The 13,286-nt window shown below is 34.7% G+C and overlaps 1 protein-coding gene across 3 annotated transcripts in view; it reads right to left on the minus strand.

Moving 5' to 3' along the window:
* Positions 1-7,164: 7,164 nt before the first annotated feature.
* Positions 7,165-13,286, minus strand: part of EPC2 (enhancer of polycomb homolog 2) — a 187,624-nt gene continuing 181,502 nt past the window's right edge. For all 3 annotated transcript variants that reach the window (XM_069066728.1, XM_069066727.1, XM_069066729.1), the window contains 2 exons: positions 11,040-11,373; positions 7,165-8,431 (listed from right to left, as the gene is read on the minus strand). In XM_069066728.1, coding sequence (XP_068922829.1) covers positions 8,359-8,431; positions 11,040-11,373 — 407 coding nt within the window. In that variant the 3' untranslated portion in view covers positions 7,165-8,358. The remainder of the gene's footprint in view (positions 8,432-11,039; positions 11,374-13,286) is intronic.

Below are 13,286 nucleotides of genomic sequence, written 5' to 3' on the forward strand. Positions count from 1 at the left end.
TTAAGCTGTGAATTGCCACTTTGTATTTTTTACTGTAATAGATTCTATATTACTTTCCAAACTGCTCCTTCTGTTTTCTTCTGTGCATTAAAAAAAAAAAAAAGTCAATGTTCCTTTTTCTTTTGCTGGCCCAAATGTTTTCAATGGGTTTAAATCAGATGAGTTGCCCTGCCATTGGGAAGCACATATATGTCTTTAAACTTTTTGTGATATGTGGCATAGTGCAAAGCTGTGCTGCAGTAATCCATCTCTTCTGGAAATTTTTGTTTAAATTCAGAAAAATTATGCTTCTGAGGATATCAATGTATTTATCAAAGTTCACTAATACCTCAAGGGAGATAAACTTCCAGGCCCACCAGAAAGTCCCCCAAATATTTTGGGGTAAATGTTTCACAATTTAATGAAAATGCCCAGATCTTACTGGCTCACCTGAACTTCTGAAAATACTTTTGGTATAAAAAGTAAGTTTCATCAGTAAAACTTTTTCAAATCTTCAGCATGTCATGAAAATCTTTATCATCTCATGATATTTTTTCTTCAGAGCTATGGTTAGCAACTAGGTTTCCTATTTCTATTGGTTTTCTTGCTCATGCAGTTTCAAGAAGCCTACGTTGTAGAAGAATCAATAGCATCCCTTCCAGCTGCTAGGTCCCTCTGAAGGTCTTCTCTTGTTTTCTGATAATTAATTAGACTGTTTGGCAGAAAAAAATTTATTGACATTTAAAAAAATTTCAGTCACACTTTCCTTTGTGCTTAGGTATGACTGTTACTGTTTAATTGTGGCCTTGAATGATCCTTGCAATGCTTTATTTCCCCACACCAACATCGACTGCAATACCTCTAACAGTTGATGAAGTGTGCTCTCCAAGTGGTTTAACTTTTAGATATTTCCTTGAATGATATGTTTTTTTAAAAAACACAGAACTAAGAATACGAGAGAGCAACGAAATATATAAATTCCGCACTCAACTACCAGAACACCAACCAAAAGGGAAATCACATCAATCCTACTGTATCTGGTCAAGGTTAGACAGTCTGGTCTAACTAGTGTCATTAGAAGCACATTCATAATGATAAAATGAAGTCATATAAAAGTTATTTTTTGTCCCAAGTAATTTGCAAAACACTGTATTTGAGTACGCAAGAGCTCTCTCCCTTTCTTCCCCTTAATTTAGGCAGAACCAGGGTTTATTTGAAAACTAGTAAAACCCAAAATTAATGGAATTACAGGTAAACAGAACAGATGAAGAAAATACCAAAGTCTTTTATTTAAAAAAAAGTACCCAAAGTGCCAAAATTAAAATCTAAAAATCATTGCTCATTTGTGAAAACTTGGTTTTACCTATGATAGAGCTCAGAGGGAATTATAATCTTTAAATTAGTCAGAACCAGATTAAGATAAAAAAAATAACTATATCTGATATTAAACGGGTGTCCACCACAAATTATTTGCTACAGTTGTTGTTTGGCAAGTTAACCATAGCCTACTTAGTAATAAAGTATGGAGTTGGCTGTTATGGGAGAGAGTGAGAACCTTATCTCCAATGATAGTTTAAATAGATGATTCTACTGAATACTTTTCTAGGTTTCTGACAGATATGGAAAAAATGCTTCCAATAAAGTGGCAACCCCAAAATAAAATAGAAATGATGTCACAGACACTAAATTTTTAAAAAATAGATTTTATTGATATCTTTTGTTTTTACATCATCTAGATTCCTTCTGCATCCCATCCCTTGCTCCTCCCAAAGAGCCATCCCTTAAAACAAAGAGTGTTTTTGGAAAAGAGGAAAAAAAAAACAGTAAAATTGATCAATACATTTAAAAAATCTGACATTTTATGCAATGTTCCACACCTGAGGACACACTTCCCCTACCTCTGTAAGGGTGAGGTGGGTAGGTGTCTTCTCATATTTCTTCTTTAGGGTCAAACTTTTTTTTTTTTAATAATTTTCCAATTTTTTTTTAAGTTTTGTAGTTCTTTCCACTTACATTATTGTAGTTACTGAATATATTGTTTCCATTTAAGTCTTTCCGTGCCTTTCTGTATTTGCCTCATTCATTGTTTCTTATAATACAGTAATATTCCATTACATTCAAGTACCACAAATTGCTAAGCCATTCTGCAAGTGATGGTAGCAAGGTGGCACAGTTAATAGGATGCTAGGAGTAGAGTCAAGAAGACTCATTTTCCCAAGTTCAAATCCAGCCTCAGAAACTTACTAGCTGTGTAACCCTGGGCAAGTCACTTCACCCTATTGGCCTCCAATTTCCTCCTTTATAAAATGAGTTGGAGAAGGAAATGGCAAACTACTCCATTATCTCTGCCAAGGAAAATCTAAATTGGGTCACAAAGAGTTGAACAAGACTGAAAATAACTGAACAACAACAAAATGTTTTTAGATCTTTGCTATCACAAAACATCTTGCTATAAATATTTTTAGTGTATATGGAATCTTTCTTTTTGCTAATGATTTCCTTGGGATATATGTAAAATCTCTAGGTCAACAGGTATAGGAATAAATGTTACATCCATCAGACAGAAACTTTACTCCCAAGTTTCTTTACTTTTCAACAGAAGGGTAATAGCCCCTTACACACGTGGACGGAAAATTTCAGTTTAAAAAAGTCTGTTCTGTCATTATACATTCATTATCATTTGTGCAATAAAATGTCATGAGAACGAATTTTAAGGATTGTAACATAACAAAGAAATGATCTTCTAATGAGGAACACTTTAACACCATAAACTACTTTATATTTCAAAAACCCTAAGTTTGGCAAATAAATGTCTCACCTTTTATATGAAGTCAACTTCCTTAAATGAAATGTTGATTTTTAGACCCATTTTTCCTAAGAGATGATACTAAAGGTTAAAAGTGAAAGGTCCTACAATAATGTGTCAGCTATTATTATCTGTAGTTTAAATTTATTTAATGAATTAGCAAATGAGTATCATTAGGGGAAGAGGACATAACCAGTTTAGTTTGTGTGTGTGTGTGTGTGTGTGTGTGTGTGTGTGTGTGTGTGTGTGTTTGTTTTCCCTTAAAAATCTTTCATAGAAAGTGACTGCTTATCAGGCCTGGAGAAATCATCTGTTGGGTTATTTTGTTGCTAAAAACCATGTCAATAAGGCATTACATCTATAAAACACTAAGATGACATGGGCTTAGTTTAATTTTAGCTTTCATTGTAACCAAAATTTTATGTGGAAAATGTAAAGCTCACATAACATCAAACAGAACAGGTGCTTAATAAATTTTGGTTGAATTGAAATTTGAATGGTTTAAAAGATAATTTCCTATCTGAAAAACTCTGTTTCAGAAGACACTAAAAAAGGAGAATGTTGAACATAATGGACAGGGTACAGATGGGCATTGTGAGGCTCAAATGAGTTAATGGATGTAAAGTACTTTGCAAACCTTAAAGTATTAAGTAAATGCCACTTGTTATTATTGTTCATTCAATAGGCTTGTACTCCTGCTAAGCTCAAGCAATGATTATAGAGCTATCCAGGGCAAATGTTTAACAATCAGGCTAGGGAGACTGGGAATTAGATAGGGAGGAATGTATGCATACACTTTTAAGTTTCATCTACATTACTAACACTTTTAACTCTGGATAATCAATAAAACAATAAATTATGCCCAGGTTGTAGTCTATGCTGATTTATGAGGTGTTAGTGCTCAGACAGAAAATTTAACAATCTGCTTGAGAATTAGAGCTGGCTCCAGGATATCCCTGGACCTTGGAAACTTCCTAGGTCATGACATCATAAGCAAGTCATAGTCTCAATTTTCCTGTCTGTAAAATGGAATAAAAATATAGTCTTTCTCCAGAAGAACTGTCAAATTCTTTGTAATTTGCCAAATTTGGCAATGCTTTTCAATTTCTACTTAGGAAAGTGTCAGAGAAACCTATCTCCCTGGGTTTAAGCAGAACAAGGACAAACTGACTTGATTTTCAAGACAGCATGGCATAGTTAAAGGGACACTGCATTTGGACTTGGAAGACCAGGGGTCTGATTCTTATTTCTGTCTGTATGACCTTGGAAAAGCTACTAAGACTCTTTGAGTGTGTTTTTTCATCTATAAAATGGAGATTTGGATTAAATGGCTTCCAAAGTCCCTTTCCACCTCTAAAACTAGATAATGAATGTTGAATATTAGGCTCTGTTCAGGAAAAACTGGAAATCCACCTGAAGGCTTTTGCTACTTACAGAACATAAGCTAAAGCATGGATAAAGAAAGATATTTTTAGACTGCTTCTATCTTTTGTATCCACAGCAAAATGATGTTTCTGAACCATACTTTGCCTGAAGGATGGCAATGCTATTCATATTGTTAAATAATTGCAGAGCTTAAGCTGTGGAAACAAGTTGAGTATCAAGTCTCGTGTCACATTACCTCACTGATTCAACTGAATGGTATAATAATATGAAATATAGTTGATTTATTATGTTAGCACTTAGGTATGGAATCTTACAAATTATTTCTGCCTGGGTTTCTGTTCAAAACTAAACATTAAAGAAAACTTAGGAAAAATTATGGACTGGTGTCATTTACAGAAGTTCCATCTGGTGATGAAGACTATCCTCAGAATAAGCCTATCAAATTCTTAAAATGATTAGGGGGTCTATTTCATACAGTATCAAAAACCTATTAAGTGAGATAGGAGAACAAGTACAAAATAATGGAAGCACCTGTAGTCTGCTGAGTTAGTGATGGAGAAAGTCACTTCTAATGTTGCTGATGGATTAAAAGACATTGATCACAATAGTGAAGAGTAGAGTGATTTTCTAGAGGAATAAAATGTCACTTAGGAAAAAGCTATTATTAACTGTGTTGAAAGGAATGTTACATATCCTAGTTAGTCATGCAAAGCTGTAAATGCTTTATTCCACCTATATGAAAAGAGGAAGATAACCAAGAAAGAAACTGATGACAAAACCTTTTTGAAGAACTCAAGTTTTAGAGTTACTGCTAGGATTACTACCCATTTAGCCCTTTGTTCTGTATTATCTAACATCTTCATCTTCAGTTATACCTATAGCATAACATAACTATTGTCCATAATGACTTAAGGAAAGGTTAGGTTATGAACTGTATTGTTTTTAAATAAAAAAGGAAACATAAGTACATTTTATAAAAGTTTCCTCTAATGGCAAAATTACAAAGTTCTAGGACTTAAGAAGTTAGCTTTCTGCTATAAGAAAACTTGACTGCTGAAGATCACTCATTCTGAAGGCTTAAAGTAGCAGGGCATTTACTATGAGAAATCCTGATACTAGTTAGAAAGTCAACAAATATAATAGTTATCCCTTTCATATGACCAGTTTCAATATGTTGCAGGTTAGCATTAGAAATTAAACAGAAATTTGGGAAGCCGGGAGTTTTGCAGAAGCCACAGACAACATGCAAAGGCCAGCAGATGATAGAAAAAGGTTAGAAACTCAGAAATGCATAACCCAAATTTTACAATACGGTACAGTAAATACCCCATAAAAGAAAAAAACAATCAGACTTCTTCTGTAGTACGAAGGGAGGGCCAAAAAAATTTATGTGGATTTTCCAGATCACAGGGGTGCTGTGCCCCAACCCCCTTGATATGGAAGGGGTGTAGTTACTGTGCTGTACCATCTACCATATTTCATTATCTCAAAATGGAAAAAGAATCCATCATTTTGGGGCGGCTAGATGGTGCATTGAGTAAAGCGCTGGTCCCTGAGTCGGGAGGACCTGAGTTCGGTTCCAGCCTCAGACACTTAACACACAAAAACTAACCTTGGGCAAGTTACTTAACCCCAATTGCCCTCCAAAAGACAAAAAAAAATCCATCATTTGATTACTTTTGAAAGAAAGCTTTATGTGTGTACCAAACAGAAACACTGCCCATCAATCTTTTCTAATTAGAAAAGCTTACCTTTCTGCTTTGTTTCAAAGGAATGAAAATTATATTGGTGTTTAATTCTCCACCCAAGTCTCACGACAGTATACTGACAACCCTGGTTGCTCAAAGTTTTTGCCAGGGGACCTACACTCTGGCATGTTCTATCTTAAATGCCACCAAGAACCTGGTGCCAGATAGCTATCACTTGAGAATCCAGCCTGCTTAGATCAGAAATCTTGGACATCAGGTAGATTTCTTTTCACTACAGTAACTCATGAAAATCTCTTAAAGAACAGAGAGATTGTAAATCTGCATCAATGGAGGAAACGGCCACACAGGTGAAAACATGGATCTTTTGAAGTACAGAAATAATGACAGTAATTGACACACGCTAGATCTGATAACATCCCCAAAAAGTATTTTAATCTTTTAAATATTGGTAGTCTCTTCATTTTAGCAGAATTACTAATTAAGTATATTGTAAGCAAATTAACTTCTTACTTTTCTTGAACAAAAAAATTTTTTTTCATGACTGTACTGTATAGTTGTCATATTCCTTAGCAACAATGAGACACTTTCACTGAAAGCAAGAAATTAGTCACAGGACATAACAAACTAAAGTTGTTTCCTTTATGAAATCAGCAACCACAACTCAAAAAGAATTATGTGTAAAATGGAAGAAAAGAGTATGGATCTTATCAGGTCAAATTGATGGAGGAAATTCAATTTATTTTTTTTCTCTGGTTTTGCCCATAAATTGTTATACAAATTTAGGACCCAATTAAAATCACTCTCAACAGAAATTTCACTGCTGTTCTAAAATCTTGGCCCATTAATTATTCAACTGACACAACCATTCACAATTTCCAGGACTGCAGATAAAACTGTAAAGTATAAAATCATTGATGTAAGTTTAAAATGTAGTTTTCATCATTTCTCATTAAAAGTAGTCATATTCCCCCCTCATGTGACAAAAAACCCTTATAAAGTAACTCTACACTAAACTTTTATTCATAAAGAGGCTCATTTGCGATTTCCAATTTCTATTATACTGCAAATTAATTACATTCTGTAAAATACTTAAGATCTTTCCATCTCAAAGGTAGCTTATATTGTATTATCAGGAAAACCATAATGCCCGATGATAGGCTTATTATAATTTTCTTTGTTAATGCTTGAAAAGCACTGTGAAAATGAAAAGTGCTGCTAAGTGCTATTATCTTTCTTAAATTTCGATTTATACTGTTTCATTTTGAAATAAACATATGCAACATGTTCATGTTTTGATATGTATTTTTATTTCCCTGCAGTTTTCACTTATCAAGAACAAGTAACAGGGAAAGTTGTCTGAACTAGTGCATAAACAAACATTCTGAAACACCACTACACATATCTAATTTACAAGAACCGTATAAAAAAAGTCACTAAAACACTACACTACGAAGGTGTCCAACACTTACAGTCAGACTTTTTCCAACCCGTTACTTGCCTTGTAGCCACAGGAAAATTCTCCGAAATTGAAAAGACAATCTTGCCACAACCCTCCCCCCTCCCACCACCTGGGATGGCTCGATATCTAGACATCCAATAATTATTGCAATGATATAATGCAATACATACCTGGTAAAATATTCTTTATGTGGTGTGTTACAGTTTTAAAGCCGTTAAAATATGTAGTCTTCAGATAAAATGTAATCAGTTGAAAAATTTTCTTATCTGCACAGTTTATATGTGCTAGATGCATAATTTTTCCTAGTCAGTTTTTTTCTGTGTAATTATTTTTTATAAACTGGTATTATAAATAGAAATATACATTCAAAATATATGGAAAAGTGAGTTACTACATTAAATTTGCATGTATCGATCCATCCCTTTCCCCTGCACAGTAATAGAAAATACTATTTTGCCTTGAACTTCATATTTGACAGTGAAATGCCACTAAAGTATTTACCAAAAAGTCCATCTAGTCAAATTGTGAAACAAAATGAACCAAGTGAAAACTTTACAGTTCCTTTAGAAAAAAATTACAAGAATTTCATTTCCTAGCTATGAATCTTTAACTTTTTAGACACAAAGTTTGATTTATTTGTACAAGATACAAAATGTAAACATGGCAAAATAAATAGTTAAAACAAGTGATGCAGGATCCCATTTCATGCTCATGATCCCATTAAAGAATTATTTTTTTAAATCCATTCAGTTGCAAATTCAAGTGCAAAAGCATGATGATGAATATCTACTATTCAAGTAACAGAAATAATATTGATGATACAAATAAACTATTTTACAAGGTAGTGATTTTCCCAATTTTACAAAATGTACATTATATATCGATTTACTATACGATATATTGATAGTTCAATAGGTCCATTTTAGTTCTCTGTGATCCACAGAGCACTGTATTTTGCATTCAGCTGGAAAAGAAATGACTACACACCATCAGCACAGGTCAGCGCCACCAGTTGGAGGTTATGTCACTTCCATAGCTACTGTTGTTTCCGCTATTCCATTTAAACCCAATCTTTCTGGTTCATGGTTCTCTCTGAAATAAGAATAATGATAATATAAATATCAGTGTTTTCAATATGATGTTAACATTGCTTGTGTCCCAAGAAATCTTAATAGGTGCACTAGTTCTGAACACATGCAAAACAAAATTCAAAATCAAGTACTGACATAACTAGACTTGAACAAAGAAAGTATAGTTCTTTTCACTGAAAGAATCCCTTTAATCTGCTCCTAACTTGACTATACTGTTATACTTCATCAAAATAAGATCTTTAGTCAATTTACCATATTTGTAAAGAAATATTTTATAAAGCTGATGACACGAACAATTTCAATATGTAACATGAGGTAATCAAAAGGTCTTCTTAAATAACTTCTGGGGTCATCAAGCAAGACATTCCAGAAACATTATGCATAGTGACATACAAGTTTTGCTTATTGTCTTTTAAAAATTAGCATGCATGACTATATGCTTATACTACTTGGCTGTCCTCAAAAGTTTCCCATTCATCAATTTAATAAATATTTAAAGGATGCATATTATATGCAAGTTGCTGTGCTGGGGGAAGAAGAATTAAGATATCATCACTGCTTTTAAATAACTGTGTATTTTAAGAGACACATAAAGGAGGCTGAAAACTTATTCTATAGTAAAAACCAATCAATTAATTAAACGAAAAGCATATTTTAAATACCTACTATACAATGCTAGGTAATGTGCCAAATGCTGAGGATATAAATATAAAAAAATGAGATGATCCCTGACCCAGGGGCTTACTTTCTATAGGGAAAAATAACACATATGCATACAGAAATATGTAAAATACACTTAAAATTAATACAAGGAAACTTGTGGGGGCAGGAAGTGACAAAAGCAGCTGGGATGATCAGGTAAGGTCTCATATAGGAATCAGAATTTAAGCTGTTTTTAAGAATACTAGAGAATCTAAGAGATGGAGATGAGGAACACATTACAGGTACAAAAGTCGGCCTGTACAAAGACAAAGCTAAGAATGATGGAGAAAGTAATAAGAATAAGGTAAATCTGTTAGACCAAAGGAAAGAAATGAAAGAAAATAATGTCTATTATGCTAGAACAGCAGGTTGGAAGTAGAATATGATGGGCTTCAAATGCAAAACAGAGTCTGCATTTGATCCGACAGGTTAATAGAGAGCCACTGGAGTTTTGTCATACATAGCAGTAGGATGAGACTGATGCTTTAGGAATGTTAGTTTGTTGACTATATAGGAGCTGGGAAGAGTGAATGAGAGGAAAGGGGAGGAAGGGAAAAAGGGAAGGAGAGGGGTACAAGAGAAGAAGAGGACATGACAAGACTGACTGGAAATGTACGGGGTGAGGGAGGGTGAAGGACAGTTTGAACTAGAAGATTATTCTGAGGTTGTAAACCTGGTTGACTTAAGATGGTGGTGCTGTCTACATAATTGGAGACGTTCAGAAGAAGAAGAGGTTTAGGGAAAAAGATAATGAGCTCAATTTTAGATATACTGAGTTTGAAATGCCCACAGGACATCCAAACAGAAATGCCCAGTAGTCAGAATGTGAATCAGGACTTGTGATTCAGGAAAGACTACCTGGATATAAAGATGTATGGAGTTGTCTTCCTAAAGATGATATATGAAGCCACAGAAGACAGAAGAGCCTTGGGGATATACCTACAGTTAAAGGTTAGAATATGGATAATGATAAGCCAGCTCAAGAGAATAAGGAATGGTCAGTCAGGAAGGAAAACCAAAAAGGTAAAGAGCTCTAAAAACCCAGAAATAAGGTATTAGCAAAAAGAGAGGAGTCCAATGTTAGATGCAGCAGAGAGGTCCAGAAGGACAAACTATGAGACAGTGCCAGAGATTTAGCACTGAAGAGATCATTGGTAACTTTAGAGAGAGTAGTTCCCATTCAGTGATGAAATTGGAAGCCAGACTGGAAAATATTTAGAAGCACATGAAAAAAGAGGAAGTGAAGATACCTAATGCTAGATGGCTTTCACATGTTAGCCAATAAAAGTGGAGAAATATAGGATGATAGCTAGTGGGCACACTGGGTTTTTTTTAGGGATGATGGAGACATGGTGCATTTGTAGGCAGCAGGAATGGAGTCAGTAGGAGACAAAGAGACATCAAAGATTAGAGAGAGAGTGAAAGATAATGGGGCAATCTGCTGGATAAGACAGGATGGGACCATGGGTGCATGTAAAGTATTGGACTTGGGGGTCACTTCATGTTAGGGGTGAAAGAGCAGAATCTTACAATGTGGAAAGAGTAGGGGAGAATTAATTATGGACATCATGGATACATGTATGAATTTGCTATTCTGTTCATATTTCTGGTTAGAGTTTAGAAACTGCACAACCCGTTCATTTTAAACAAATTAAAAGCAGTCAACAAGCATTTTTGTTTATTCTATTTAAATCAATGTAATATACTGGAAAATGCAATGAACCAAGAACCAGGAAACCTGGGTTTCTAGTATGATTCTGTCACTTACAGGCTGAGTGTCCTTACATGAGTCACTTAACTTTTTGTACCCAGTTTCCTTACCTGTATAATGAGAGGACTGGAATATAGAATTTAGAAGGTCCCTCATAACTCTGGCATTTTATTCTACTCTAGACATTGACACACACCTTGCTATGCTGCTGATGGCACTGCTAGGAGTCACCTTTGGCACTCTGTCCATACTGGCAGCAACTGTGGCAAGTTTTAAGGCTGTTGGCGATGGTGCTGAAGTCCTTGTATTGATATGCACATTGACCGGAGAAACAACACTGACATTGTTGAGGTGCACTGCATTTGTCAGGCAGGAATTGTTCATGGGAAGTGTCTGAGGACTGCTTGTGCACAATGCTGGGATTAAGTGGTTTGTGGTGGTGTGGCCAACTGTCCTTACAAGCTGTACAGTTGAAATCCCTGGGCTGGATGATAAAGCCATATTGGTGGAGTACAGAGTTTTAGAGGTTCCTGGGAAGGGAAGAAAAGTCATCTGGTGAAAAGGTGAATGAAATTATTTAAAACTAACCTACCACAAATATTTATGCTAGTAAATATTTTACTAGGATTGAAAAAGATCAATACTTTTATTAATGAGAATGTGAATTTTTTTTTCAAAAAGAAAGAAATAAAAAATTGACCATTTCTATAATGAGGCTCTGAAAGCTAGCAAAATACATTTAGATTTTTGCCATCTTTTCATTTTCATTATCTAGAAGCATACAAAAAAGGGAAATAGATATTGTGGGAAATTCACATTCTGCTGAAAACAGGCAACTATAACTAGATGAAGCAATGCATCCCCTATTTTAGGGGCATTTTGACAAAAACAGAGGGGAAATTAACCCATATTCAACAAACAGAAAATCTAAGATTGAATAGAGAACAAAATTAAATAAGAAAAAAATGGCCTGTTCACTAAGTGGCCTACTTTAAAAGTCGTATTTCATTCATATACTGGTACTAGGTTACCTAAATGCTTGCCAAGGAATCTTGGCAATCATTCTTAATTACTGTACACTTACCTAAAATTACTTCTACCCTGTCCTTCCTAACATTGTCACCGACCACTTTTCAAATGGCTTTTATACCCAATTCTTCTAACTTAGGCAGGTTAACAAAATATTTTGAATTGCACAGAACTAACCTGATCACCCAAACCATGTTTATGCCCATATCTGACCTCATTATTCCCATATACTTCCCTTCATTGCTGTTACTTCTAAAGTAAATAAACAGTCTTGCTACATGCAATACACTCATCTCCCACAAATCTAAAACTCATTAAAGGGGACCAGGGAAGACACAGTTTCCAGTTGCCTTCAGTGTTCTAGCAAATTAGAGCAAGCCGTATGTAAGTTCAAGAAGTTGAGAGCAAATTTTGGCGGTGGAGGCAGGTGGAAATGATAGTATACATTTTATTCCTGTTCATGGAAGACCTGGGATAGGTACCAATATGGATGTATAATCTGGAATAAGGAATTCTATCAAATAAACATGAAAAAATGTTGGTGTCTTAGCAGATATATTGAATATTAAAGGGTGATGGATGCAAAATATAATAGTCTCTAAAGACCCATGGCAGATGGGAAAGGCAGCCAAGCTACCATATCAATACAGATCAGGGTGAAGGTGAGTCATTGTATACAGTTATATACGTATTCAAAGACTAGAGGTTTAGCACTGATTTCACCTCTTTAAATATCTCTTTTCAATTGTGGCTGATGCATTGATCATTTATTATCCCAAGCGTAATGTGGTGTTGACATGGTATACAAGCACAATGGGTGAGATGAATGGCGAAGAGATTTTCAAGAAACTAGGAAGGATGAAAATAGCAAGGATAAATATAGAAGAGATTAGATTAAATCTGAGTTCTAAGAAATAAAAAAGAAGAAAGGAAGCTATATCATAATTTTCTTTCCTTCCATTCAGAATACCAAGCTACTGACATTCTTCTCTATCCCATTATTTCCCTCCCCTAGATATAAACCTAAGCTCCAGAAAATATCCAAGCGAAGTATTTCAAATTTTTTTTTTTTGCTTTTTGGAGGGCAATTGGGGTTAAGTGACTTGCCCAAGGTCACACGGCTAGTTTTTTTGTGTGTGTGTTAACTGAGTCCAGATTTGAACTCAGGTCCTCCTGACTCCAGGGCCAGTGCTCTATTCACTGTACCACCTAGCCACCCCGAAGCATTTCAATTTTGTGACTATATTTTTCCTCAGTTGGTAAATGAAACTCACATCACTAAGAGGCAGGAGAAAATAATATTTCAATTGTATTAAATCTTTCAGCTAACTTTTGGACACTAGTCAATTACTATTAATTATAACATGTATAAAAGTGGAAAAATCATAAATTATACCAACTATAAGATTTATTT

This window comes from Petaurus breviceps, unplaced genomic scaffold, assembly GCF_028583685.1.
Source record: "Petaurus breviceps papuanus isolate PSGF00001 unplaced genomic scaffold, PetGlider_PUasm1.0 90723, whole genome shotgun sequence".
NCBI lineage: Eukaryota > Metazoa > Chordata > Mammalia > Diprotodontia > Petauridae > Petaurus > Petaurus breviceps.